At 61.4% G+C, this 27909-nt stretch overlaps 1 protein-coding gene across 2 annotated transcripts; it reads left to right on the forward strand.

The window, feature by feature from the left end:
- The first annotated feature begins 1336 nt into the window (after positions 1-1336).
- On the forward strand, positions 1337-27282 carry ULK1 (unc-51 like autophagy activating kinase 1). Of its 2 annotated transcripts, none has more exons than XM_079151601.1 (28): positions 1337-1844; positions 2225-2317; positions 2392-2433; positions 12277-12309; positions 12578-12614; positions 14941-15114; positions 15358-15431; positions 15685-15786; positions 16077-16135; positions 16211-16293; positions 16714-16764; positions 17243-17331; positions 18235-18382; positions 19322-19382; positions 19568-19657; positions 19948-20049; positions 20621-20766; positions 20876-20962; positions 21271-21539; positions 22149-22342; positions 22599-22708; positions 22796-22939; positions 23531-23706; positions 23802-23974; positions 24054-24172; positions 24481-24638; positions 25246-25381; positions 25470-27282. In XM_079151601.1, exons 1-28 carry the CDS (start codon positions 1734-1736, stop codon positions 25523-25525), a joined length of 3117 nt encoding a protein of 1038 aa, XP_079007727.1. In that variant the 5' UTR covers positions 1337-1733; the 3' UTR covers positions 25526-27282. The 2 variants fall into 2 exon arrangements, with proteins under 2 accessions (XP_079007727.1, XP_079007728.1); XM_079151602.1 differs by having other exon boundaries at positions 23805-23974.
- Positions 27283-27909: the final 627 nt, after the last annotated feature.

The raw sequence follows: 27909 nt of genomic DNA on the forward strand, positions 1-27909 counted from the left end.
AGAGCCTGCCGCCTGGAACTAGGTGTCCCTGTTTCCAGAGGCTGGGGGTGGTGAGGCCTGCTCAGGACTGTGCAACTGCAGAACCAGCGCTCACATATGAGGAAAGCAATTCACAGGAAGGCCAGGCCTGCAGAGTGAGGAGGACTGACCCTGGGTCTCCCAGAGTGTCCTGTCCAGGGCTTCTGACAGGAACCTGGGCTGTTTTCCTGTCTTTCCTTCTCTCCTAAGTACTGAGAACTGAACCCAGGGGTGCTCTACCACTGAAGTACATCCACAGCCCACCTTCCCCCTTTTTGTGAGACAGGGTCTTGCTAAGTTGCCCAGGCTGGCCTGGAACTTGTGATCTTCCTGCCTCAGCCTCCTGAGTTGTTGGGATCACAGGTCTGTGCTAGCACCACCACACCTGGCTAGAGTTCTGTTTTTCTTGCCTAATTTCTCTGGGTCTTGATTTTCTGATCTGTAAATGAGGGCATCAGATACCTTGGGAATCATTATGAAGAATAAACCAGTTAATAAATATCCAGAGAGAACACTACCTGACCTATGATAAGCTGTTAGATTATAAACTATTATGTGCATGCAGGTGTACTGCATACACAAAACCTTTCCAACGGTCTCAGCATCACAGCATAGCATGCTTTTATGCACCCTTGCTTCCACTTGGAAGTTTGGAGAACTTTACACTTGAGCAGTTACTTAACTCTGCCTATCGGCTGAGTGTTAATTACTCTGCCGGATAGATGCACCAGGATTTGTCGAACTTTTTCTGACACTATGGAATGCAGCTTTTTTTTCTGGCACTGGTGATCAAGTCTAAGGCCTCAAGCGTGCAAAGCACCACGAGGCTACATCTGGGTCCTGGATCGCAAGTGCCTAACTTCTAACGCGGCCATTCTCATTCTGGCCAGTGGGTTCATATGCCACATCTCTGGTGGAAACAGGTCGGGGCAGCCACAGGACTGCAAAGACAAGGCACACAGGGCAAGATCCGGACGAAAGAAACCCTATCCCGCCTGGGCTGGGTCCCCCCACCCCGCGCTCCCGCACGACGGACCCGCCCGCGCCGCCACCCACCAGCCACCAGGTCCCGGGCCACACAGGCCCCGCCTGGTGAGGCTCCGCCCCCTGGAGGCCCCGCCCCTGGAGGCTCCGCCCCTCCACCGTCAGCCTCACCGTGCCTAGGTCCCGGCCTCCGTAGGCCCCGCCTCTCCGCGCCCCGCCCCGCCTCATAGGTTGCCGCCCCCTCCAGGCCCCGCCCCTCCGCCCTTTAGACCCCCCTGGAGCCCCGCCCCCGTTGCCAGGCCCCTCCCCCGAGGCCCCGCCCCCGCGCAGTGCGGCTGCGCCGGTGTCCCAGGCTCGCAGGCTCGGGCTCCGCGGCTCTTTTGTTTCCCCGCCGCCGCCGGAGCCCCTGTGGACGCCGGAGCGCAGGCGCGCGCGAGTCGGAGCCGGACGCGCGTCGGAGTCGGAGTCGGAGTCGGTTCGAATTGCCAGCGTCGCAAGGGCGCCGCGGCGGACGCCGAGGGAGCGCGCCGCCCGGCCCGCGGCCCGCGGGGCTGGGACCCGGCCCGGGCCTGCCCGATGGGGCGCGCGGCCCCGGCGAGGCGCCCGCGCCCGGCCCCGCGCCCCCGGCTCCGCGCGCGCGTTCGGGCCGCGGCCCGCGCCTCCGCCTGAGCCCCGCGCGGCCCGGCCCGCCGCCCCGCGGCCCGCTCCCGCTCCCGCGGCCCGCGCTCGCCATGGAGCCCGGCCGCGGCGGCACGGAGACCGTGGGCAGGTTCGAGTTCTCCCGCAAGGACCTGATCGGCCACGGCGCCTTCGCGGTGGTCTTCAAGGGCCGCCACCGCGAGGTGGGTGAGGCGCCGCCGGGGACCGCGGCCCGGCGCTAGCTTCGGAAGCCCACCCGAGACCCCAGCGTGGGAAACCCACTGGGAACCCCAGTCCCCGACCCCAACCCCGGAAGCCTGCCCGGGACCACAGTCTGGGACCCCAGTCCTGGAAACCCTCCGGCTCCCCCAGCCTTAAACTCACTTGGGAGCATAACTTGGGGACCCCAACTTCAGAAACCCAGCCTGGGGATCCGAGTTCCCAGCCAAGAGTCCTACCCAGGCTGCCTCAGAGACCCTCTACTCTGGGATCTCATGCATGTCACCCGGGCCATCTTTGTGTCCCCAGCCTGGGGGCAACCTTCAGGGCGCTGTAGCTAAGAAGGTCCCTGCTTGGTTTTCAGAAGCATGACCTGGAGGTCGCAGTTAAGTGCATTAACAAGAAGAACCTGGCCAAGTCCCAGACACTGCTGGGGAAGGAAATAAAAATACTCAAGGTGAGCTGGCACCTTGGAGCAGGGGGGTGGGCTAACCCTTGCCCGTTCCTGAGAAACTTGAATTTCCGTCCTAGGAACTGAAGCACGAAAACATCGTGGCCTTGTACGACTTCCAGGTAAGGCCTCTGGTGGTGTGGGAGTGAGGGAAGGGGCAGTGCCACCCCACCAGGCCCCAGTGGTCCTGTGCTGGGGCTCTGGTGGGTAGCGGGTGGTCCAGGCCAGCACCCTAGTATGGGTGGAGGGAGCTGGGCATTGGATTGGAGACAGGTGTCTGATCTGCAGTTCTGAGGCTTCACCTGGGCCCTGGAGACCCTTCTCTCGCCAGTTGGGCCTGGCTCTCTTTTGGTATGGAGAGCCTCCAGCTAGTCCGACAGCCTGCACGAGGGGATCGCCAGGGCTGGGTTGTCCTGACCGTGTGGGGCTCACTCCTCCCACTGCCTCCCCTCTGATCTGACCCAGTGGCCCTAACTGAGTCTGGTGACCCAGGCAGGCCCACCTGTCTGGCTGGCTGGGTGTTTGTTGACATTGCCTCAGTGGCCTGCCATTGGCCAGTCTCTCCCTGCGTCAGAGGCAGAGAGGGGGAGGGACCTCAGGAGATTCCTTCTTGCTTGCAGTTGGGGCTGAGTCTGCTGGACTAGAGCAGCCTGAGGCCAAACCAGGCCTAGCTGGCCCCCTGCTGACTAGCCAGTTTCCAGTGCTGTCCCCCAGGCCCCTGTGCCCGGTGGTTGCAGGGTTTAGGGTCCCTGGGTGCCTGGCTTGGGAATCAAGACCAGGACCTAGGTGTGTGTCTGCCAGGCAAAGTGCTGACTAATGGTTTTGAAACCTGTTTACTGAGGCCACGGGACCAGCCCTGACTGGGGGGAAGTTCCCAGGAGGCGGTGATGTTTTGGTGGCCTCCGCCCTCCCCTTCCCTCCTGCTGTCAGCTCTGCTGTGGCCTTGGGGACTGTGACACATTGTGATGTGTGGGCAGCACCCAGGTCCAGGGTGGCAGGGATACCTGGAAAGCCAGGGGAGACATTGTGTTCTTGGTCAAGGAGGCCACCCTCTCCCCCTCCTATTTTCCTTTATTTCCTCTCCCCCAAGTCCACCTCCTTATTCTTCGTACCCTCCCTTCCTCCATCTGTCCTCTGGCCATGTTCTTAAGTCTGTCCTCAGGGCCACACTGCCATGGGTACTCTTCAGCTCATGCTCTTGTGAGGGACCCAGGGCAGAGTTGACGGCCTGTCCTGAACAGGAACAGATCCCTCTGGCCCATATCAGTCTGTGCTCCTGCCAGGCCCCTGATTCCTGTGCTTGAGTGTTTCCAGTTTGGGCCCACTGGGACTGGGCAGGTGTGGGGCGGGCTGCCGGTGACCATCTCTACAACCCGCTGGAGTGCCCCGGGGCTGCGTCCTCCTCCACCCCTGTCCTGGTCCCTGCTCTGTCCCAGTTGGGCTACTCACCTGATTGTGGGCATCTGCCACTTCTCCAGGGTTGGCAATACTGTGGTTTCCTCTGTTCAGAGGAAGTGCTGAGAAACGCCAGCCATTGCCTTTCCTGTGCAGGGCTCTCCCCACTCTCGCCCCGCTGAGCAGGTGGTTCCCCTGCATCTGTAAGAGTTTTCTTTGAAACAGACAATAGGACCAGGAGAAAACAACTTGATTTTACAAACCTTTTTTTTTTCCTGACCTGAATTGTACCCAGGGCCTGTTGTGTGTTAGGCAAGTCCTCTACCACTGAGCCACACCCCCAGCTTTTAAAAACAGGTAATCACTGGCTGGGTGACACAGGCCTGAAATCCCACATTTGAGGCCAATCTGGCAACTTTGCAAGGTCCTGTCTCAAAAAAAATTGGGATGTAGCTCAGTGGTAAAGTGCCCCTGGGTTCAATCCCCTGTACTGCAAGGGGGTAAAGAGGAGTGGTTTGGCTTTTAAAGTCCTACAACACTACAGGTGGGAATATGGTGAAGGTCATTCTCCTCTCTCTATCCAGATGGAACCCCGCTGTCCTCTCTTCTGTGAGCTATTGGGTTGTTTCTGGGCCTCTACAAGCAGATGTAGTTCTTCCCGGCACGACATGACCCTGCCTTCACTGATCTTTTTAAATTTGAAAGTCTGTGTTGGAGACGACTGGAGGAGTCTGTGACTTGCAAAGTGGTCTCAGTCCATCAGGAGAGCAATGCCCCTGGGTCCTTGCTGCAGGCAACACCTGTGCTCTCAGTGGTTTGGAGCCAGACTGGCTCTTGCTGGCACCTAGTTCTGAGTCCTAGGGCAGGTGTCCTAACCTGGGCTGTCAGGCCTGTGGGCTGCGGTCATGGTTGTGGCAGTGGGCCTGAGCAGCCACGGTTCCATGACTGGTTTTGCCAGCCCCCTGCCAATGGGCCATGGCTGTCTTGGGCTTCTGGTGAGTCTAAACGTGCTTGTCACTGTCCTTGGACTTTTGCTGCTTGTAGATCTGTAGAACGGATTCCTAGAAGGAGTCCCTGGCAAGAAGCTCATGTGTTTTAGTTTGGGTAGCTGATGCCAAGTTGCCCTCCAGAGAGGCAATAACAGTGGTCACTCAGCAGCTGGCTCCTGCATCCTTGCCTGTATTCAGCTTCCGGATGGCTTAGCTGGGTGGCCTTGGGTGTGCTGTGCCCCTGTGCTGGGTGTGGGGTGCAGTATCTCCTGATGAGTGTGAACTCTGGGAAGGACCTCCTCCTCTGCAGAGGTTTGCAACAGGCTCTTGATCCTTTTCTTCCCAAGCTGGATGGGATCGTGGTTAGTGGTGTGGACCCACGCTGCCTTTTTCTGAGTCCTGTCTGTACCAGCTGCCTACCTGTAAGACTGTGGTCAAACACCCTCATGGTGCCCGAGTTGGTGTGAGGTAGGAAGGTAGTGGTGAGGACTTGAGTTAGTCCGTGCTGAGTGCTTAGCTTGTGCCTGCTGAGGAGGAAGTGCTATGTGAATGTCACCGTGCATCTGCAGGAGCTCTTGATAAATTGAGAGAACTATTCCTTTTGTGATAGGTTGCAAGTAGTTCCCCAGGTTACTTTATTTTTTATTTTTTTCAGGAGAAAATCACTTTATTCTAATAAACTCAAAGAACATCAGAACAGCTGGCTTAAGGGGGGGCACACAAACATTTGACCAGCCCCAAATTCTGACCCAACTCACTGAACTTCCATACAGTTAGAACTCTTTTTTGCTGCCATTCAGAAACATGAAGCTATTAGGTGAGGCTTTACACTGCAGTTTTACATTGCATACTTTCACTGTCGATGACATTTTTATGCTAAAGTAATTTGGTCATCAGAGCTGATTTTTCATTTCTTCAGTTTGAGCCTCTCGATCAGACGAACCCGTTAGCAATTCTGCGCTGCTTCAGCACCTCATGGAAACCCTCACAGAGCTTGAGATCAGCTGGTTCTGGGCACACTCCAAAAAGTGTTTTATTTCATAAAAGCAAGGGCCACCCAGCTGCTGCTGCTGCGCTGGCTGGGTTCCCCGAGGCTCCTGGTGGGTGACATCGGGCTTTGAGGGCTCCACGGCACTTCCTCCGCTGAGGCCCCCCATGATGGCATGGCCCAGTGCGCCCCACAGCAGAGCCCACAGCCACATCCGCCACAGTGGTCACCACCTGGGCCCCCAGACCTGACTGCTGGGGTGCCGCAGCAGGTGAGCCCGCTGCAGCTGGCGGGGCTGCTGCTGGGGCTGGCCTGGGTGCGGTGCAGCTCTCATTTGAGGGACCAGGCTGGCTGGCCGGTGTGCGCCAGGTGCCATGCTAACTGCACATTGGCTCTGTGTCCAGAAGGTGAAAGTCTTTTTGTTTGTTTGTTTTTTTTTTTTTTGCTCTGCTAGGCAAACCCTCTACCATGGAACCAGTTCCCTAACACTGTTTTTTTCTTGTCTATGAGGTTATTTTTGTTTTTGGTATGTTGGTGGTGGTCTTTTCTTTTCTTCTTTTTTTTTTTTTTATGTTTTTTAGTTGTAGATGGATACAATTCTTTTATTTTTATGTGGTGCTGAGGATGGAACCCGGTGCCTCACATTTGCTAGGCAAACTTTCTGCTACTGAGCTGCACCCCCAGCCCCAGTGGGGTTGTTTTCTTTTGTTTTTGTGCAGTGCTGGGGATGGAACCCACTTACTAGGTAAGTGCTGTACCGCTGAGATACACCCCGTGCCCTGTTGGGGTGTTTTTGTTTGTTCGAGTGTTTTTGTTTGTTCGAGATGCTGATGCTGCAGGATTGCAAGTGTAAGACCAGCTCAGCCACTTAGAAAGGCCTAAGCAACTTGGCAAGACTCAGTTTCAAAATTAAAAGTTAGAAAGGGCTGGGGATGTTGCTCAGTGGTTGAGTACTGGGTGCAATCCTTGATACCAAACAAACAAACAAACAAGAGATAGCATCAACTTGAATTTTGCTGTTTTTTTGGTTGTTTTTTTTTTTTTTTTTTTTTTTTTTTTTTGTGGTGCTGGGCTGGAGACAGAACCCAGGGCCTGTGTACTAGGTAGGCAGTGCCACTGAGCTACACCCTAGCACCTGTGCTCTCCTCTGAGTCCAGACTCGAGGCAGCTGGAGCGCCCGGCATCTGTGCTGGGGGTGGGCGTGGGCAGTGGTCTCATCCCCTGTCTGTGTGCAGCGACTGGCCTTGTTTGTGTTCCAGGGGAGTGGGCACTGCTGGAGTCAGGGTGTGGGGCTGCAGACACAGGCCGGCACTTGCCGGTGTGCTCTGGAGGGGGTGGCAGCCATGGAACTTGCTGATGGTGACCTCCTGAGGCCAGCACGCCGTCTGTCCAGTTCCCTGCAGCCAGACGCCTTGCCGGGTTACCCAGCTGTGACTCACTGAGCCCTGCAGACAGACCCTGCTTCCCGATGCACCTGCCAGCCAGGGTGTGAGTCAGTAGTACCTGCGGCAGCAATAGGGGCTTGGCCGACCCCTTCCCTGAGGGCACCCTGTGGGGGCAGGGGGCAGCAGCGGGGGCCCTTGTCCATTTAGTCCTGTGAGTAGGGCCCCAGGTTCTAGGCGGTTCTGCAGATTGCCTGTCTTATCAACGTTTTTACATTGGGCAGTGACTCCTCAATGTCTTACCAAGGGTTGAGAGGCAGCTGTCACATGAGAGTTAAAAACTCAGTCATCACCTTGAGGAGCCATAGGACTGCTTTCCACTTTTAAAAATTTCTGTTTATGTTTGGTGCCAAGGATTGGATGGGGTGCTTAACCACTGGGTGTTTTTTTTTTTTTTTTTTTTTTTTTTTTTTTTTTTTTATCCTGATTTGGAGCCAGACTGCAGCAGGTGGACAGCTCCAGTCTGGCTCTTCTTGGCACCTGGTTGTAGTCCTAGGGCAGGTGTCCTAACCTGGGCTATCAGGTCTGTAAACTTGATAGCCCAGGTTGGGGTGTAAGTTGCTGGGGCTGGCCTTGAGCTTGTGATCCTCCTGCCTCAGGCTCCTGAGCCACAGGGATTACAGGCATGTGTCACTGTGCCCAGCTTAGTGTGGCTCTTGACACCTACCTGTGCTGGACCTTGAGCTAGAAGTGAGATCCTTGCCTTCTGTCACTGGGTCAGGGGTCTCCTTTTCATGACTGTGGTGTCTCCCAGTGGGACTGGTCCCTGTGTGTCTGTCACTGAGCGGTGGAGTCTCAGCTCAGCGGTGGATAGACTGCTCTGACAGGTTCAGTGGTATGCATCAGTCAGGGCTGCCAGGTCTCGCAGGGATGGAACTCACTAATCCTGGCAGTGTCCCCTGCATTTCTGCAGAGGTTCCTGCCCTCAGGGGTCAGGCCACTCAGTTTTGCACAGCCAGTGAGCAGTTCTGGGTTCAGGGGCCTGCCTGGAGGCCACATAGGACAGCAGAGAGGCCAAACATAGGTCAGGGAGCACTGGTAGGCCGCTGCAGGGGCTCCCCAGGATGCAAGGCCTCCCTCCTGGGTGGAGCCGGTGCCTCTTTCCTTTTGGGACCTGTCCAGGAAACGCAGCCTGTGGGGGGAGAGGCCTTAAAAGGGTTACAGCTGTGGCTTTGCTGCCTTCTGGAGCCCAGGAGGCTGCCCCAGAGGAGTTAAGTAGGTCAGCCCTGCCCGCCGCCCACCAGACCAGAGTGGGGTTGCTGAGGGTGGGGAGCCAGGATCCTATTAAGCAAAGCACCTTAGTGCCCCAGGGGTGGGGCCGCCTCCTACGTGCCTGGATGCCCGTGCGGCTGCCCCGGACACTGCCTCTGGGACCAACTTTGCCTCCTGTGGAGGGCAGCAGACCTGGAACAGGTTGGTCCCCAGGGGCATTGAAGTTCTACCTGTCAAAGACTTCATTCCGTCACCTGGCTGACTTGCTAAAGCGGTGTTAACCGTCCTTCAGGGGCAGCCCAGCAGCAAGGTTGGGGTTTGCCTCAACTCCCCATCTGTGTGTTCTCTTTCTCCCCTTAAACTGATGGAGCTGCCTGCTGGGCTGGGGTGAACATGGGGAGGACCGTGCAAGGCCTCCAGCCCTATGCAACCTGTGTGTGAGGTGTGACGAACTCCCAGACCTGCCCTGAGAGTGAGGCCGGGGCAGCAGCTCCCCCTGCCCTGCCGTCTCTGGCCTTGTGTGCTGGGGCAAGACTAGCTCTCCAGGTGTCCATGGGGCTGTCTGGGTGCTGGAACCTGCCTGGTCCTTGTTCCCTAGGGAACTCGTGAAAACCCAGTCCTGCTAAGCAGGGGCTTTGGAGGTGGAACCTGATGCCTGTTCTGGGTGGGCCCAGGGCTGGGCCAGGACGGATCAGCTGTGACCACCAGGGTTGTGCTCTGGTTTCTGGCCCCAACCCTGCAAGGGCTCCAGAGAGAGCCACTTCCCACAGGGAGGGTCCCCAGTGGCTATGGGGTGGGGCTTGGAGTCAGGTCTTGGCATGTGGTTCTGGAAAGCCCCCACCTAGGTTCCTGGAGGTCCTGTCGGCTTTGTGGTTTGGCCCAGTTCTTGTCCCTGCCAGGGGCGGAGGCAGTGTGGCAGGGCTACCCTCGGTGGGCAGTGCAGTCCCAGATGGCTACTGACTTGGTGTTGGCATCAAGCAAAGTTGAGGGTGGACATTTGAGTCAGCTTGCCTGGGCTGGCCCTGCACTGGTGGCTCTGTGCAAATCTAACTTCTGGGGGCTTTGGTCAGCATCCTTGTTCAGGATCAGGTAGGCCTAAAATCTGAGTGAGTACTGGGGAGGCGCCAGAGTGCAGGCCCTGTGACTGTGCACAGGTCCCAGGCACTGTGTGGAGCTCTGCTTGGGCAGAGGGGGTGGGCAAGGAGCCTGAGCTGACCTGGAGCCTGGTGCTCCCCCAGTGGAGAGAGGCAGCAGGTGCTGTGTGGCCTGGTGGCACACCCCAGGCCTGCCTGGGTCCTGGGCCTGGGAGCACTTCTGGGAGAGGCCAGGCAGGGGCTGGGCAGGGGCTCGGCCAGGGTGTGTGGGAAGGGCGGTGGGAGGAGGCTGGAGTGCTGGGACACACACCCCGTGGCTGCTGAGTCCCAGGACAGCCATCAGGGTTTCAGGGAGCGGTGAGGCAGACCAGCACCGCAGGTGGGGTGCCGGCTGCAGGGGTCTACTGGAGGGCAGGCCTTTCAGCGTGCCTCTTGGCCCCTGAGGGGCTGGCCAGGGATATAGGTGTGGGAGCTGCAGTCCCTAGCACTGTGGAGAAGACCGCAGTGCTCGGTGGGGAGAGGAAGGGCTGCGGATGGGTGTGGGTGCAAGGCCAGAGCCTGCTGCCGTGTGGGTGTGCAGGGGTCTCCTGGCATCAGGGAGCCCTGTCTTTCTGGAGAGGCAGAAGCCTGCTGTTGTGTCTCATGGCTCCACCAGTGGAAGAGAGGCAGCAGGACCTCTAGTGGCTTCTGTCTCTGCAATCCTGGTGAATAGCTTGGGGATGTGACCTACCTCTGCATATCCCTGTCCCCACTCCACCCCCCGCCTGCCTCTCCCCGTCACTGTCCCTGCTTGCTGAGCCACACCCTAAGAAGTGTAGTGCGGCTGAGAACAGGCCTGAGTCCCCCTCGGCCATCCTCCGGCAGCATCCTGCATCCCTGGTCACTGGCTGCTCCCTGGATAGGACCTTCCTGAGGGTGGCAAGAAGAGGGGTGGGGGCTGCTGCTGCCAAACCTACTTCTGGGTCTTTTTCTCTGTCACCGCCTGCCTGGTCGTCCTCCTGGCTCTGACCCTAGGCAGGTGGTGTGACCTCGGGCTCTCCCTCTCTCCTGGCGTGTCCTCTCCCTGTGCCTCCATCCTCTTCTGTCTCTGTCTGGGTCCTTGACTGTTCCTCCGTCCTGTCCTTGTTCCTCTCTCTTGGTCACTGCCCGCTGTCCTGGTCCCTTGTCGCTAGCCTTATTCCTGTGGTCTTCTGCAGTTAGGGATTCCGAACTCGTCTGACCTGTGCGCTCTCCCCCTCAGCTGGCCTAGAAAGATCAGGTAGGAGGCAGGGCCAGTGCTAGGGCTTCCTGTCTCTCTCACCTGGGCTGGGGCAGGTGAGCTCAGTTGCAGACTTGGGGAGCAGGGCGCACAGGCCTGCATCGTGGACAGTCCCCCCTTGTCCTGTCCCCTTGTGAGTTCTCCTTATTGGGCTACACCCTGCCTGTAGAGCCTGGCGTGCAGGGCCAGGACTTGTCTGAGCTGTGTGCCTCGACCACCGTGAGACACCTCACCCCCTGCAGCTCTGGGACTTGGGGTGCTTGCATTTGCACCCTGGTGTCTCTCGGCGCTTGGTGTCCATCCCTAGGAGTTGTATGTGCAGGCCTGGGCCTCCCCGGGGCTGGCGTGCTGAATAGGTGTCAGGGATACTAGGTCCTGCCAGCTGGGAGCAGGCCATATCTGAGAGCGTGCTTGGGGCCTGGCGGCTGGCTGCTGGGCTGGCCATCGTGGCCTGGGGCTAGTGTGTGCTCGTCTGCAGGCTTCTGAGCCGCACTCCTCCGTCCCCTGTGCTGGGTGCCAGCCGCCGCCGTGGGAGCTGGGGGTCAGTGCGTCCTTTTCGCCTCCCCCGTGCAGTCAGGGTGCTGCATGTTGGAGTGGTGGGGGAGCAGGGTGTGTGCTTTCCAGGTGCCCCGGGATGGGGTCTCTGTGCTACAGGATGGAGCAGAGGCTGGTGGTGTCAGGACTGCTTGCCCCGCAGGCCCCAGGCCCAGTCCTGTGCTTTTGAGTGTGGGGGTCTTGCTCTTCTGGCAGGCGGCCTACCTCAGGGAATGAGTGCCACCCGCACACAATTCGGGGCTGCCTGGCTCAGCTGGCCTCTGGGCCTGGTGCTTGTCAAAAACTGGGTGAGGAGTGAGCGAGCCCTGTGGGGTGGCACTGCTTCAGGACAGAAACGCGGTGCCCACTGGTTATCAGGCGTACCAGGCTGGGCTGCTGCAGTGGGCCCATGTGTGTCCAGGGCTTATGCCGCTGGACACAAACATGAGTCTTGTGTGAGCTGAGGGCCAGTTGGAAACCAGCCTGCTGGGCAGTGGGCAGATCGCTCAGGGCGCCTCTGACTGGAAGCGTCGCCCCCCAGGCAGCAGCCCAGCCCTTCAGTCGGGTCTGGGTGCTCCTGGCTGCTGACCCAGCCCAACAACAGCAACCCGTAGTCTCTTGTTGTCGTCCTTGATTCCAGAGCCTGAGGGTCAAGGCCCCCTGCGCCCAGGCCTTGGCCCTTCCCGCCCAGTGGCGCCTGTTGGCAGGAGTTACCATTCAGGCTGAGCCCCGTCAGCCTCAGGGACAGGGCCCTTCCTCTGGCAGAGGCCCTCAGCTGGGTTCACGCCCCGCCCTGGGCCCTCCCTGCTGTCTGCTGCTCCTGTCACTCAGGCCCATGCTCAAGCCCAGGAACACAGCAAACATGACCCTCCAGAGTCCACCTGGCTGCAGCGTCCTGTCCTGACCCTGCAGAGCTGCCCAGGCCTGGCCACGTCCACTCTCACCGAAGCCCCATGGCCACCTGGAGCTTGAGGGTGCCCGTGGCCGCCAGAGCTGTGCTCTGGTGGAAGCAGGTGGCCCTTCTCCCACCTCATAGCATTTTCTCTCTTACAGGAAATGGCCAATTCCGTCTACCTGGTCATGGAGGTGAGTCCTTATGGGGCCAGGTCAAGCTTGGGGTGAGGCAGTCCCTTGTCACCAGGGGTAAAGGCTCCATGTATTGGTGGACTGATGCCCACAGCACTGGGAGACACAGAGGGAGGGAGGTGGTGGGTTGTGGGTGGTGAACGCTCACCCTTAACGTCCCTAGCAGGGGTTTGGACCCCTGCCATGGGGAGTGGGTGTGGGCTGGGATCACTGGGCGGGCTGGAGGGGCCCTGGCCACACCCTGATGTGTGGTGCTGGTCTTTTGCAGTACTGTAATGGCGGGGACCTGGCTGACTACCTGCACAGTGAGTGGGCACTTCACAGCTGAGCCGGGCAGTGCTACCAGCCCAGGGGGTGGCTCGGCAGATGGGAGGGGACCCTGGACACTTCAGACTCCTAGGACACTGTCCTCCGCCTGTTTGCTCCTTCACAGCTTATTGAGTGCCTCCCAGGTGCTGGGCACAGGCCTTGGCCAGGGTGGTCAGAGGGCTGTGCTTTCACAGCAGAGGCTTTGGTTGGGGGGTGGGCAGCTGTGAGCAAGACAAGTGCAGGGGGAGGAGAGGGGTGTGCTGGGGGGCACTGTGGAGGCACATAGAGGCCGTGGTGCGGGGCCTGCAGCTGGAAGGGCACCTGCAGCCTTGGTCTTGTGACATGGCAGGAACAGTGGCTCTTGACCTGACTGGGGCTGAGCTGACTGGCCACGTGGGAGATGGTTGTGCAGAGAGGCTGGAGGGCAGGAGGGCCCCAGGGCTGCAGCTGGGAGGCCTGGAGTGGTGGGCTGTTGGTGGTGTTGGCAGGCCCTGTGCGGTGCTGCCTGGGGCTCCTCAGACCCTCCCAGAGGCTTCCCGGAGGCTGCCCTGTGTGTCAGAGGGAGGAGGCTGAGGACGTTCCCTCCTGGGATGGAGGGGACACCTGTCAGTCTGCTGGGAGCTCAGAAAGAAGTCCTCAGACTGGGAGATCTTTGAGCAGCAGGAATGCCTGTTCTTGGCTGCTGAGGCTGCTCGGGCCTTGCCATTTGGCCCTCCCCCTTGGTGGTTTCTTTTTATTTTTTAATGTTTTTTTATTTATTTTTAAAGTTTTATTTATTTTTACAGACTGCATTTTATTCATTGTACAAAAATGGGTACAACTTTTCAGTTCTATGCCTGATTGATGGCTTCTTGATGAGGCCTCATGTGCCGGAAGGGACAGATGGGTTCCCTGGGTCCTCTCAGAGAGCAGGGGTCCCCGTTGCTGGGTCACAGCCCTCTCCATGACACTGTGAGGGAGGATTGCAGTGTGTTGATTTTGAAGGACGCTGGCCTGTGGCTGAGCTAGCAGAGCGGACTCCAGGTGGGGAGGGCCCACTGAGGCAACCCAGGTGCTCTGTAAGCAAGGGGCAGTCTCTGAAGTCAGGGCTCCTGGCCCTTGGGTCACTGGCAGGGATACAGGGGGCATCAGCTGGCAGCTGCCAGGCCTACCATGTGCCTGTGCCGTGCTGTCTGCCCAGTATTTCTGCTCAGTATTTGCTTCTGTCCCCATGGCTGCCAGGCTGCCTGCTGGGCCGTGACCTTCAGTGATTGGCAGTTCTTGGCTAGTTTCCAGGCTCCGCAGGTGTCAGGTTAGCTCCAGGCCAGCCCCAGGCTGGCCTCAGGCACTGCCTGCTTGGGAGGGGGTGCAGGGTGCTCCTGCAGGCAGGTCTGTCCTAGGAAAGGAGGCCCCTGTGACTGGGGTGTGAGTGTGGGCTCTCTGCCTGGCCCACCTGTTTCCGAGCGACCAGGTTGGGTGAGCTACCCCAGGGAAAAGGTTGGGGACCCCATTTGGATTTTAACATGAGGTGAATATGCGGATGTCCCTGAGATGTGCGTGCGTGTGTGTGTGTGTGTGTGTGTGTGTGTGTGTGAGAGAGAGAGAGAGAGAGTGTGTTTATGTCTTCCTATTGTGTGTCTGTGTGTACCCGTGGTGTGCATGTTTAGACTCTGCTTGCCCTGTCCTGGGTGGCCGTCCCCATCATCTCCTTCCTTGGGGACCTGGGCGCTGGTGACAACATGTGCTCCTGCTCCCTCCCTGGCTTGGCTGCCCTGCTTGTATCTCCACATCTGACCCTAAGCCACCTGGTAGCCCAGCTGGGGCCACTGGAGCTGCCCTGGACACAGGGACCTCCTCGCTGGCCCCGGGCCCACTGCTGGCAGGACTCAGGGCCTCCTGGGACTCTGGGCAGGGTCTCAGCTTTGCCTCAAGGTTACCTGCTGAGTATTCAGTTCTTGGAGGACATGGTAGGCCAGAACCCTGGGGGCTCACCCTAGAACCCCTGGCCATGCCGGGTGCTTGTCTGGGGGGAGGAAGATACTAAAAGGCAGGCACAGATGGTCCACTGTAAACTGAGAAGGAGCAGTGGCGGATGGTCAGGCGCAGAGCTGGCCGTGTTGGGTGGCATGGAGGGGAGGCCCACGCGGCTTGTGGGGATGACAAGGAGCAGACAGTCTGGAGTTGAGCAGGAAGGTGGACCCTGGGGGCTGTGGGAGGAGTCCAGACTCTGCTCTGGTGCCTGCTGTGTGCTGGGCGGTGCCTGTCTGCTCCTGGGCTGTGTGTCCACGTGGAGTGTTGTGGGCAGCAGTGGCCAGTGTCCGCTGAGCCCAGGTCTCCTCGCAGCCATGCGGACCCTGAGCGAAGGCACCATCAGGCTCTTCCTGCAGCAGATCGCGGGCGCCATGCGGCTGCTGCACAGCAAGGGCATAATCCACCGGGACCTCAAGCCCCAGAACATCCTGCTGTCAAACCCTGGAGGGCGCCGTGCCAACCCCAGCCATATCCGCGTCAAGATCGGTGAGGCTGGAACTGTGATCCCAGCTGCTCAGGAGGCAGAGCAGGGGGCTGCAAGTTCAGAACCAGCCTGGGCACCTTTGCCACCTGCCTCGGGATAAAGAGTAAAGAGACTGGGGTGTAGCTCAGTTGTCACCCTGGGTTCGATCCCCTGCATGCCCTGAAAGAAAGACCAGTGAGGCCCAGTCAGTGGTGGCCCCTGGCTGTGGCCAGCCCAGGCTGAGCTTCTCGACGTCTCTCTTGCAGCTGACTTTGGGTTCGCCCGGTACCTCCAGAGCAACATGATGGCAGCCACGCTCTGCGGTTCCCCCATGTATATGGTGCGTGGCCCCCTCCCTGCCGCATCCCCCCTGAGCAGGGCTGGGGGGATGACCTGGTCACCCAAAGCCCTTGAGACTGCCAGCCCCTGGTTCTGCCCTACCTGTCCAGAGCTGAGTCCTTCTAGGCACCGGGGCTGCCGCCAGTGTGGTAGTGCCTTTCTGCCAAGTCTGCTCTGGCTGGCTGGTCCTGGGCTCGTGCCGGCGTGGCACCTGCTCCTGGCTGCTGTGCCCTAGCACTAGCCCGGTCCCACAGGCCCCCGAAGTCATCATGTCCCAGCACTACGATGGGAAGGCAGACCTGTGGAGCATCGGCACCATCGTGTACCAGTGCCTGACGGGCAAGGCCCCCTTCCAGGTGCGCCAACCCCACTCCGGAACAGGAGGCGGGTGTGGAGTGTGGGTCGGGGCTGCAGCACTGTATTCTCCTGGGGACCGCTCCCACCTGCAGCCCTGGGCTCATGAAAATGCCACCCTTCCTCTGTGGTGGGCGAGCCCTGCCTGGCTGGGGCCGGCAGCCGGAGGCGTGTGTGCAGTAGGCACACGAGCTGGCTTGTGGTCCTAGCCAAGGGCCAGCCAGGGAGGGGACGAGGCGCAGCAGGAAGCAGGGCCCTGTGGGCGCACAGCCTCATACCGTTGTCCCACCAGGCCAGCAGCCCGCAGGACCTGCGCCTGTTTTACGAGAAGAACAAGACTCTGGTGCCTGTGTAAGTCCCCTGACCCTTGGTCGTCCGCCCAGTGCCTCTCCGGCCCCCATTAACCCTGGCTCTCTTGCCACCCAGCATCCCCCGGGAGACCTCGGCACCCCTGCGGCAGCTGCTGCTGGCTCTGCTGCAGCGCAACCACAAAGACCGCATGGACTTCGGTGAGTGCTGGTGGCTCTGCTGCTGCCGGGCTGGCTCGGTGTCCCAGCAGCCTTCCCACCTGCCTTCCCCATGCTCCCGTGCCCCTCTGCAGCTCCCCACGGGGCAGTACTGCCTCTGGTCCCTCTTCGCGCTGTCGGCCTGAGTCTGGGCCCCCAGGCCCATGGGCCTCACTGTGGCACCTGCGTCTTTGGGCTGGCATGAAAGGTCCCCAGGTGCCTGAGCTCCTTACCTGGCAGCAAGGCTGGCAGACCTGGTTCTGCCTGGGAAGCCCCACCCAGCGGATGGTGAGGCCAACTCAGACTGACCGAGGGGCCATGCTGTGAGCTGGAGTCCCACCTCTGTGTCCAAGGGACTGGGGGCCTGCCCGACCCGCCCGCCTGGGTAGGAGACAGTTCTGAGGCCTCGTTCTTCCTCTCCAGAGGAGTTTTTCCATCACCCCTTCTTGGATGCCAGTGCCTCCATCAAGAAATGTAAGTCCCTGTGGGTCCCAGGGCCCCAGGAGGGGCCTTGAGGTCCTCTCCCGGTCAGGTTAGGTGTCTTGTGCTGGGCTTGGGACTGGGGCACAGAGAATGGGCCTTGTGCTGGGCCCTCTCAGGAGGGTAGGGGTGGCCGGTGGCTCCTTGGCCCTGCTGCAGCCTGGGCCCCAGTACTGGGTGGCAGGTGGCCATGGTGTGGTGGGTGTGTGCAGGTGGGTCACCTGCTGCTGACTGCCAGCTGCATTCAGGATGCAGTGGGGCTGCTGAGTGTTGGTGCAGGTCACAGTGTAGGTGGGTGGCTCGGGAGGCCTTCCTCACCCTGCCTCCCACCGGTCAAAGGCCAGGGAGCAGTGCCAGGGTGCTGCCATAGAGCCTGTCCAGCCTGGGCTGGCTGACCGTGTGGCCTCAGCTGGCCCTGTCCTCTGCAGGGGTTGGGCAGAACGCTTGCAGACTGACCCATGCCCTTCCCCAGCCCCGCCGGTGCCCGTGCCCTCCTACCCAAGCTCAGGGTCTGGCAGCAGCTCCAGCAGCAGCTGTACTTCTCATCTGGCCTCCCCGCCGGTAAGTGGGCCTGTTTCAACCCCTGGCCAGACTCCTGCTGCACCGCTGCTTCCCATCACGGGAGGGCAGGCGCACGTTCTGCTGGAGGGGAGGCTGGCAGCCCGACTGTGCACCTGGCCCCTCGGGTGCAGGGGTGGGCAGGGACATGCAGCTTTGGCTTCTGTGAGCAGGGCTGGGGAGTGGTTGCCCCTTCTTAGGGGGCCCTCAGACTCAGCCAGGTAGAGCCCTGTCCATCCTCTGAGCACCTGATCCGGGGAGGGGTGTTCCCGGGGGTGGTGATGAACTGGTGTACAGGCTCTGGCCTCTGACCAGCGTGCAGTAAGGGGACAGTGCCTGTGCCCTTGGCGTGAAGTGTGATCACAGTGGAGCTGCCCCGAGCAGAGCTCTGTGCCTTGTGTGTCCTGGTTTGGACCTTCAAGTGCACTGTGTGTGGGCTGCAGCCTAGCACCGTGCCTGTTACAGAGCTTCCCCACCAGATTCCTGGCTCTGAGGTACAGGGGGCTGGTGGCGGGCATAGGCCTTTGGGCTGCTGCCACCAGCTGGGGTGCTGTGAGCAGCTCTGGAAGGCCATGTGCCCTGTGAGGCCAAGGCCCATTGTGTGTCTTAGAATTTAAAGAGCAGGCAGCCAGCTGGGCACAGTGGTGCTGCACACCTGAGGCCGAGGACTGCAAGTTCAAGGCCAGACTGAGCAACCTAGTGAGACCCTGTCTCAAAATAAATAATAAAAAGGGCTGGGGCTGGGGCTGAGTCTCAGTGGCAGAGCGCCAGTTCCATTCCTCATTACCCACCACAAACTAAGGAGCGAGGAAGGTAGGCACAGGGTGGGGAGGAATGGCCAGGCCTGTGGCTTGCTCTCGAGGTAGAGGCCTGGGCCTGGCTCACTGGCCCTCCTCTGCCCTCCAGTCCTTGGGGGAGATGCCACACCTGCAGAGGACGCTCACATCCCCAGCAGACACAGCTGGCTTCCTACATGGCTCCCGGGACTCTGCTGGCAGCAGCAAGGATTCCTGCGACACGGATGACTTCGTCATGGTCCCAGCCCAGTTTCCAGGTCAGGAGACCTGCAGGCAGGAAGGAGGCTCTCCCTGAAGGGCTTGTTGGTGGGCAGAGTGCAGTGGACGCATCTGCAGGATGTACGTGTGTACTTGTGTGGGGTCTCCCTGGGGCAATCAGGAGGGGCTTCAGGAGCCCCCCAGTAGCTCAGCATGTTGGTGAGTCTGTCTCTGCTGAAGGGCACCTGGAGTCCAGGTAGGTCCACCTGTTGGTCTGCAGGCATCAGAGGCCCAAGACCCCAGGCCTGGGCCACCCAGGCAAGGCTTGCTTCTATTACCCTCGGCCAGGCCCTCTGCAGGCAGGGTGTGGCCCTCCCCTCCAGGCTGTCCTGCCGTCCTCCTGGGGCCCCCGTGTGTGTCCAACACTCCCGCCTCCCACATCACAGACTGTTGTTTGCTCCTTGGAAGCTGCCCTCAGTAGCCGGGCTGCCTGCTGGGATGTGCCGTTCACTCTAAGATCCTGTGCTGCCCCTTCCTTGCTCTGGAGACCTGGCTGACCCTGGTGTCAGCCAGGAGCAGCCCGACTCACACCCTGGTCCTTGGCATTTCCGGTCAGCTCACACTCAGGTGGTGGGGAGTTCACAGTGCTGGCCCCTCACCAGGGTGGGAGCCTGGGCATCCCTGAAAGGTCAAGAGTCACTGTCCTCACCACCCACCCATCCCAGAGTGAGTGGAGGAGGGGAGGAGGTCCTGGTCTGTGAGGTCCTGCAGTGGGAGAAGTGCCAGCAGTGAGAGTCTCCTGGGTGGGGGGCTGCACCAGGGTCCCCTTCTCCCAGTCTGCATCGCCTCGTCCAGGTCCCACCCACAGAGACACCAGGCCTGCTTACAGCTACCCTTCCCAGAGCCTCCACCCGTGTGTGGGGAGCAAGGAGCACGGAGCAGGGTATGAGAGTTGGAGGATGGGGACACCCAGGCCAGATGCTGTCTCCCACCCACAGGTGACCTGGTAGCTGAGGTGCCCAGTGCCAAGCCCCCGCCGGATAGTCTGCTGTGCAGCGGGTGAGCCCTGTGAGGGACAGGTGGGCCTTCAGAGTGGCTCGTGTCAGCCCTGCCTAGTCCACCCCAACCTTGGTTGAGGCCATTTGCGTAGGACCAGACTACTGGGCCCAGTGATGGCCGGGGAGGGAGAACCCAGGGTCTGTGTCACATTGGGTGAAGGTACCTCCCTGTCCTCTGCCCACTAGGAGCTCCCTGGTGGCCTCTGCCGGCCTGGAGAACCACGGCCGGACCCCATCTCCCTCTCCCACCTGCAGCAGCTCCCCCAGCCCCTCTGGGTAAGCAGAGCCAGGTGGGGGGCTTCCTCTGCCATGGCTGTCCCTCCCTGGCAGGGTCTGCTGTGTCTTGCTCTGCCTTTGTTCAGACCTGGCTAGACCCCAGCCCCACAGGGAGGATCCCATGGAAGGTTGTGTACCAAGGGGTTGGTGGTGAGGGTGCCCACTGAGGACATTGCCTGCCCTCTGACTGGGTCTCCCTCTGGGCCAGGGGTCGGCTGGCCCTGCCCTAAGCTGTCTGGGCCTGCTGCACCCCAGTCCCCTTGCTCAGCAAGCCCACCCTCCCTCCACAGCCGGTGCGGGGCCTCGGTGCCCATCCCAGTCCCTACCCAGGTGCACAACTACCGGCGCATCGAGCAGAACCTGCACTCCCCTGCCCCACCCCAGACGCCCCGGTGAGTGCCGCTGGCCTCTGGGGCCATCCCCTGGGTCGGGTGCTGGCTGTGCATTGTGGGGCTGCAGTGCCATTTCAACAGAGCTAGCACGGCGTCCTAAGTTTACGAAACCCTGTTAGCTCAGGGATGCTTAATCTCTAACCACTGAGCCACATTCCCAGCCTTTTGTATTTTTCTTTTGAGACAGGGTCTCATAGGTTGCTTAGGGCCTCACTAAGTCGCTGAGGCTGGCGTCACTGGGCTCACAGGCAGGCGCCACCATGCCTGGCAGTTTTGCCAATTTTGACAGAAGTAAAGAAGGAGGAAGGGGTGCTTTCTTTGTAGTTCACGGGAGGCAGCTCGGGCTAGCAGTTGTCCCTGCGGGGACTGGGGTGAGGGGGCCTTGGGAAGCGCGGCTCCCAGCCCTAGTTGGCATCCTGCAGAAAGGTGGAGCTGGTCAGCACCTCGTCAGTGCTTGCTGGCAAGGCCACTGCATTGCCTGGACAGCACAGTGGGGGAGGAGCCGGGGTGTTGCCCTGGCTCTTCTGGTGTGGTGTGAGGGGCTGGGGCTTACCTCTTGCCATTTCTGCAGATCCTCTGCCATCCGCAAGTCAGGCAGCACCAGCCCCCTGGGTTTTGCCCGAGCCAGCCCATCTCCTCCGTCCCACCCCGAGGGAGCTGTCCTAGCTAGGAAGCTGTCCCTGGGTGGGGGCCGGCCCTACGTGCCGTCACCACAAGGTGAGCCCCTGGCCTGGGAGTGGGTGCTTCCGGGCTCTGGGAGTGGGGCTGTGGAGGGAGTCCACAGTCTCCTTCCTGGTCTGACCCTGGGACCCTTCTTTCCTCCAAGTTGGAACCATTCCTGAGCGGCCGGGCTGGAGCAGGGTACCCTCCCCACAGGGAGCTGAGACGCGGGCTGGCAGGTGCCCGCGTCCAGGTAGGAACAGTCAGCCTGGGCCTGAAGACGGGAGGGATGGACAGGGCCAGGCTGGCTGGTCCCCTTGCTTGGGACCCTCCGGTCACAGGGGTACCTTTTGGCTCCCTGCCTCTTCTACTGCAGAGCTCTGTGCCCCTGGACAGGTTTCTCAGCCTCTCTGTGCCATCTCCTTAGTTGCAAAGTGGAGCAAGGGCATCACCTGGAGTGGCCGTGGGGCGAGGGTGTGGTGGCAGTGGCCACGTATGTCCCTTTTCGGGTGTGCCTGACGGAGGACCTCGGAGGTGCTGAGGCCTGTCCCCTGTCCCTAGGCTCTTCTGTGCCTGAGCACTCCCCCCGGACCCCTGGGCTTGGCTGCCGTCTGCACAGTGCCCCCAACCTGTCCGACCTGCACGTTGTCCGGCCCAAGCTCCCCAAGCCCCCTACAGACCCCCTGGGAGCGGCTTTCAGCCCACCACAGGCCAGCCCTCCCCAGCCCGCCCCTGCACCACAGCCCTGCCGGTCTCTGCGTGGCTCACCTAAGCTGCCCGACTTCCTGCAGCGGAATCCCCTGCCCCCCATCCTGGGCTCTCCCACCAAGGTAAGAGCCATGGCACAGCTTGGGGGTGCTGAGGAGTCTGGGGGAGGTGTGTGCAAGTGGCCAGCCCTGAGAGAGACCAGGTCCTTTTTCAGGCCACCTGCCTGGGCTTGTGCTCAGGTCACTCAGCCTCTGGCTTGGAGGGGTTCCAAGGCCCCTCTGTCAAGGGCTGACCAGTCCCTGGTGACCTTGTACCTGCCTTGTGTTGAGGCCTTATAGAATGGGGACTTGTGGCTGGCCCTCATGTGACAATCCCCATGGCCACCCTTTTAGAGGGGACATGTTCAGGGAGCCAGACATGGGCTTTGTCCTTTCGGCTCTGCTCTGGCTAACTCCCTGTGGCAGAGGCGCAGTGGCAGGACTGGTCACTCCCTAGGGTGTGGGGATTGAGGTGGGCATGGTGAGGGTGGCAGCCATGGTGCCAGTCTGGGGAGCTGGCATGGCCACATCTTCTCAGCTCTGCAAGAGGGAATCCGCAGCTGCAGCCAGCCGCTAGTCACGATGGCCTCTGCACCCTGCGGGCTGGCCTCGTGCAGCACCCCTGCCCAGCCCTCACATCCTCTGCGGGGGCTGCCAGCGGGCAGGAGTGCTCAGAGCTGCCCTGTCCCCCAGGCCATGCCCTCCTTCGACTTCCCCAAGGCACCCAGCTCCCAGAACCTGCTGGCCCTCCTGGCCCGGCAGGGCGTGGTGATGACACCCCCACGGAATCGGACGCTGCCCGATCTCTCAGAGGTGGGGCCCTTTCAGGGACAGCAGCTGGGCTCTGGCCTGCGTCCTGCTGAGGACAACAGGGGCCCCTTTGGCCGGTAAGTCGGGGTGGGAGGCAAGGACCCCAGCCTGTCCCGTTCCCAGCATGCTGCTGGGTGTCCATATGGTGGCCTTGGTGATCCTGGCTCAGACCTGGCAGCCTGCAGCCAGTCCTTCCCTCCTGAGCCTCATCCTGCCTAGGTGCTGGAGGAACCTGCCCTTGGTGGGTGGAGGGCTGTCAGTGTGGCCATACCTGGCCTGCAGGGAGAGCTGCGCTGGGGGGCCGGGCTGCTGCTCACAGCCACATGCCTGCAGGTCCTTCAGCACCAGCCGCCTCACTGACCTGCTGCTTAAGGCTGCGTTTGGGACCCAGGCCTCGGACTCTGGCAGCACAGACAGCCTGCAGGAGAAGCCCATGGAGATTGGTGCGCCAGGGGCCAGGGGCCAGTGGGCTGTGGCTGGGGTGGGGTAGGGCTGCCCAGCACAGGCCCTGAGCCCACCTTGTCTCCCAGCACCCTCTGCTGGCTTCGGAGGGAACCTGCATGCAGGAGCCCGAGCTGGGGGAGCCAGCAGTCCATCCCCCGTGGTCTTCACCGTGGGTTCTCCCCCCAGTGGGACCACGCCGCCCCAGGGACCACGCACCAGGATGTTCTCAGGTGAGGACCAGCTGGGGTGTCCTCCACTCTAGGCTGTACCGAGGCCCCCGAGGCCCTGGGATGGGCCGAGGGAGATCCCATTCAGTGCCGCCTCCCAAGGTGCCCAGGCAAGTCAGTAGGCAAAGGTCTGTGGCTCTTCTAGATGGTACGTTGAGCAGGGATGGTGCCAGGATGCCGACCCCTGGCCAGGACACCAGCCTCCACCTCCAGGCCCCTGGCAGGCTGTCCTCTGTTGGCTAGTTGCCCTGGTTTGACACAGGCCTGGGCTGGGCTCTGCCACTTGCACGTTGAAGGTGGGGGTCTGCTCCACCCTCGGGGGCACTCCTCCAGCACCCCTCCTTCCCCTGGGCAGGAACCCTCACCCACATGGCCTCAGTTGCCCCCCTGGGCGAATCTGGGCCCAGCCATGTGGAGCTGCAGTGCCAGGTGGGCTCCCGTGGGCCCAGCCCTTGGCCTGCTGTGCCTTCCCTGCAGTGTGCGCAGGTGGCACGTGATCCAAGGCACGGCTGGGCCCTGGCGTGAGGTGAGGGCTGGGGCTTGCGGAGCAGGCGAGGGTGGGGCTGCCGCCGCCATCACAGCCTCTCCCCATAGTGGGCTCTGCTGGCTCCTCCTCTGCCCGGCACCTGCTGCCCGGGGCCTGTGGCGAGGCTGTCCCTGAGCTCCCTGCCCCAGGCCACTGCTGCAGCTTTGCTGACCCCCTCTCTACCAACCTGGAGGGGGCTGTGACCTTCGAGGCCCCCGATCTCCCCGAGGAGACGCTCATGGAGGTGAGGCCGGCGGGGTGGGGGTGTGAGGGAGGTGGTCCAGGGGCGCGGCGGGTGTGCCCGCAGGAGCTGGCAGTGAGCGCCCCCTCCGCCCGCAGCAGGAGCACACGGAGACCCTGCACGGCCTGCGCTTCACACTTGCCTTCGTGCAGCTTGTCCTGGAGATCGCTGCTCTCAAGGGCAGTGCCAGCGAGGTGGCCGGGGGCCCCGAATGCCAGCTTCAGGAGAGGGTGGTGGCCGACCAGATCAGCCTGCTGAGCCGCGAGTGGGGGTGGGTGCTGCCCGGGGTGGGGCCGGGGGCAGGGCCCTGGGGCCGGACCTGTGCCTCTGACCCTCTGGCTGTCCCACAGCTTCGCCGAGCAGCTGGTGCTGTACCTGAAGGTGGCCGAGCTGCTGTCCTCGGGCCTGCAGACCGCTATTGACCAGATCCGGGCTGGCAAGCTCTGCCTCTCATCCACCGTGAAGCAGGGTGAGGGCTGTGGCCACGTGACGGAGAGCGTGGGTCCAGAGAGGCAGGAGCCAGTGGATGTGAGCGGGTGGCGGGTGGTGGTAGCAGGGCGGCATGGCAGCCCCAGCTCCCTCTCAGGTGGAGGAGCCGCTGGTGTGGTGCACTGGCGTCAGGCTGGGAGCCCTGGGCTTGCAGTGAGGTGGGTGCGTGCTCCCTGCCGGGCATCCTCCAAGCCAGCGTGGCCCAGCCCTCGCGGGAGTGCCCTGTCACACAGCCGCCCTGGACGAGGCGGCCAGGCCTTACCTGCCCTGCCCCTCCCCCCGCCGCAGTGGTTCGCAAACTCAACGAGCTGTACAAGGCCAGCGTGGTGTCCTGCCAGGGCCTGAGCCTGCGGCTGCAGCGCTTCTTCCTGGATAAGCAGCGGCTGCTGGACGGCATCCATGGCGTCACCGCTGAGAGACTCATCCTCAGCCACGCTGTGCAGATGGTAGGCGGGGGCCGTGGGGACCCCAGCAGCCCCTGGGGCTTTGGGCTGTTGCTTGTCTCTGGGCTCAGGGAGCCACAGCCGGACGGCAAGGCGTCCCTTGGAGCCTGGCCCATGGCTCGCCTCCACGGCTTCACCTGGCCACCCTCCATGAGACACTTCTCCAGCTAAAACAAGAGCCCTGCTCTCCAGACACCAAGGTCCTGGCTCGCCTGTGTCTGTGCGGTGCTGCTCTCCTGGGGTGAGACACGTAGCACGCCCAGCCTGGACACAGGGACGGCCTGCCTTGCGCTCCCCATCAGGCTGCTGTCACACCGAGTGAGCGCTCTGGGCCCCATGGCCAGCATGATCACACTGCCTGTCTCAAACCAGGCTGGCGAGTATCCCCAGGCCACACAGAGTATGGTGGCCACACTGGGCTGAGTGGGGCACCTAGCTGCAGGGGGCACCTGCCAGTCTAACTGCCCCTTGGCCTTGTGAGCAGTGTGGATGGAGCGCTTGGCTTACCGCCCCATGACGGTGGCTTCAGTGTGTCCCCCGCTGAAGAGGGTGCCACACTGCACTGCCACCCCGGAAGCGGGGCTGTGGCCAGCTCTGCCCTTGCCCACAGGTGCAGTCGGCTGCCCTGGATGAGATGTTCCAGCAGCGAGAGGGCTGCGTGCCACGCTACCACAAGGCCCTACTGCTGCTGGAGGGGCTGCAGCGCATGCTCACGGACCAGGCTGATGTCGAGAGCGTGGCCAAGTGTGCGTGTGGGCGGGCCGGGCCCCGGGCGGGCGGGCAGGCGCTCGGGTGGCCCTGAGGCTGCCCAGCTCATGTTCCCTCCCTCTGCAGGCAAGCTGTGCATCGAGAGAAGGCTCTCAGCCCTGTTGACTGGCATCTGCGCCTGACCCCCTGCCTGGCGTGCTGTGCCTGAGGGGCTGGATCCTCTGCAAACCCTGCGGGGTGGGGTCCACGTGCTGGCCAGACTGTCGGGACAGGCCTGCCAGCCGTGGCTGATGGATGGTGCTGAGTCTGTGCTGCAGGCCCCTGGCAGGGCCACTAGGTGGAGCCATGGAGTTCAAGCCTACAGTGTGGAGTGTCTCCTGCTTCCCAGGCTGCTGGTGTCTGCTGGAGGCGGACTGCAGGGTGCCAGGGACGGCTCCCTCCCTCTGCAGGATCTCCAAGCTTGTTCCCTGTGGCTGCCTCCCACGACGGGCACAGGCGCCGAGAGGTGGCAGGTGGTGTGTGTGGTACCTGCTACCCTCTGAAGCACAGGGCAGCCCTGAGGACAGGCAGAGCCCTGGGACAGCACTGATGTGTCCATGCCAAAGCAAGCTCTTCCTCAGGGCTCACTGCCCAGGCGCTTGCCCAGGAACAGGGGTGCGTCCTCTGGCCTCCACCTCTCTCTATAGGAACTGTCCCTCTGAGACCACCCACCCAGCTTTGTGAATCACCTGAGCACTTTATGCCGACAGACTGGAAGCTGCAGGGGACAGTGCTGACTGCTCAGGCCGCCTCCCGCTCTTGGGTGTCGTGCACACGGACACGCGTGCACACCCGGGTGTCGTAGATATGCACGTGTGTATGTATGCGAACAGACCCGTGAGGTGCGTGTGCACGGCCTTCCAGCTCTTGGTTTGGTCCTGGAGGACAACAGAACTGCTCCCTCCTGGGCGATGCTGTCCTGTATTGAAGTGCGCCTTTCGGGACAGTGTGAAGCACTGGCTTCCTGGACTCAGAACAGATGTACTCTTCCACACTTTACTCCTAAAACGTGTCTTATTTTTCTGCAGTTCTTTCTTTTTTGTTGTTTAAAGAAGAGAATTCTAGGCGTTTGAGGATCGTTCTGGAAGGGTGGGTGGGCCTGAGCATGGGGTGGATGCTGTGCTGCGGAGGCAGGAGGTGCTGAGGGGGGCTAGGCACCCTGCTGCCCTGTGGGTGTGATCCCCACAGTGCTGCCCTGTGTGGCCACAGGACAGGCAGTGCCTAGCCTCCATCCCCACCTGAACACAGTGGGCAGGTGAGGTGAACTTTGTGCAACAGGAAAAATAACGTGCAAAAACCTTCCCCACGGAGCTTCACCGGCTGGTGTTGATGTCAAGGCTTCTCGCGCCTGGCGGCCTCTGGGCTGGGCTGAGGCCTGTCTTCCAGGCCCCAGGGTGGGGCATGCTCAGGGTGCCCTGCCAGGGCTTCCCTGGTGTGCCCAGCCCTACTTGAATGTATCCCTGAGCATCTGCAGAGGAAGGTGTGGGTCGGTGGTGCCCACAGTCTGGGTTCAAAGGTCATGTGCCACAGGCACAAAACCTGTGGTCTTCCTTGCAATACTTGAAATGTCGCCACTGTGCTTGGACGGATGAGAAAACACCCCACCCGTCTGCCTCCTCGCCCTCGGCTTCCCCTCTGCATGTCACGTGTTAGTATTTATTGCTTTACGCTGAATGGAACCCAGGGCGAACCCAGGGCTGTGGCAGACTGGTGCGCGGGAGGCCTCGCCCTGCCGCCTGTCCTCCCTGGTCCCTCCTGGCGCCCACGGCTGTGCTGCGTGTGCTGTGCGTGGATGCTGTCCTCACGAGGTGGTGCTCGGGCCTTGTCTTGTTAAGGTGAATGTGTGAGTTGTCCCTCACCTGTGTCCTGTGCATTGAGGGAAGTAAACCTTTGGAATTACTGAGCCTGTCCGTGGTCCTGCCTGGTGCACCACCGTCTTTGACCCCTGGCATCCCTGGTCAGAGTACTGGGTCTCCCAGCCAAAGTGAGGAGGCTGGGGCCCCCCATGGTCCCAGTGGCAGCCCGCCCAGCTCTGGGAGCAAGCCCAGGGACAGCTGGCTGGATTCATGGCTGTGTTTTGTCCCTCCCTTGGGAAACAGCCCCCCCACCTCACCCCCCCACCCCGGCTGAGGGGCGTGGAGGGGGCCCCCATGCGGACACCTGCTGGGCTCTCTGGGAGGTGGCCAGGAGGAACTCCCTGTTGTGCGCAGGAGCTGCCCCAGCCTCCACGCTGCCAGGCGTCCCTGCACAGACAGCGCCTTCCAGGGGCACTGTGCCACCCAGCCGCGGCACTCCTTTTAATTCCAAGGCAGTCTTGCTCATGGGGTCACCGTCATGGCCACTGCCTGGCTCCTTTTACCCTCTTTTCTTTGTGTTCCGGGTATTGCGCCCAGGGCCATCTTACCACTGAGCCACATCTGCAGCCCTTTGTATTTGTCTTGAGAGAGGGTCTCATGGAGTTGCTGAGGCTGGCCTGGAAACTGCCATCCTCTGGCCTCAGCCTCCTTTGCCCATTTTTTAATTGGCC

The sequence above is a fragment of the Sciurus vulgaris genome (assembly GCF_902686455.1).
Source record: "Sciurus vulgaris genome assembly, chromosome: 8".
Classification (NCBI taxonomy): Eukaryota; Metazoa; Chordata; class Mammalia; order Rodentia; family Sciuridae; genus Sciurus; species Sciurus vulgaris.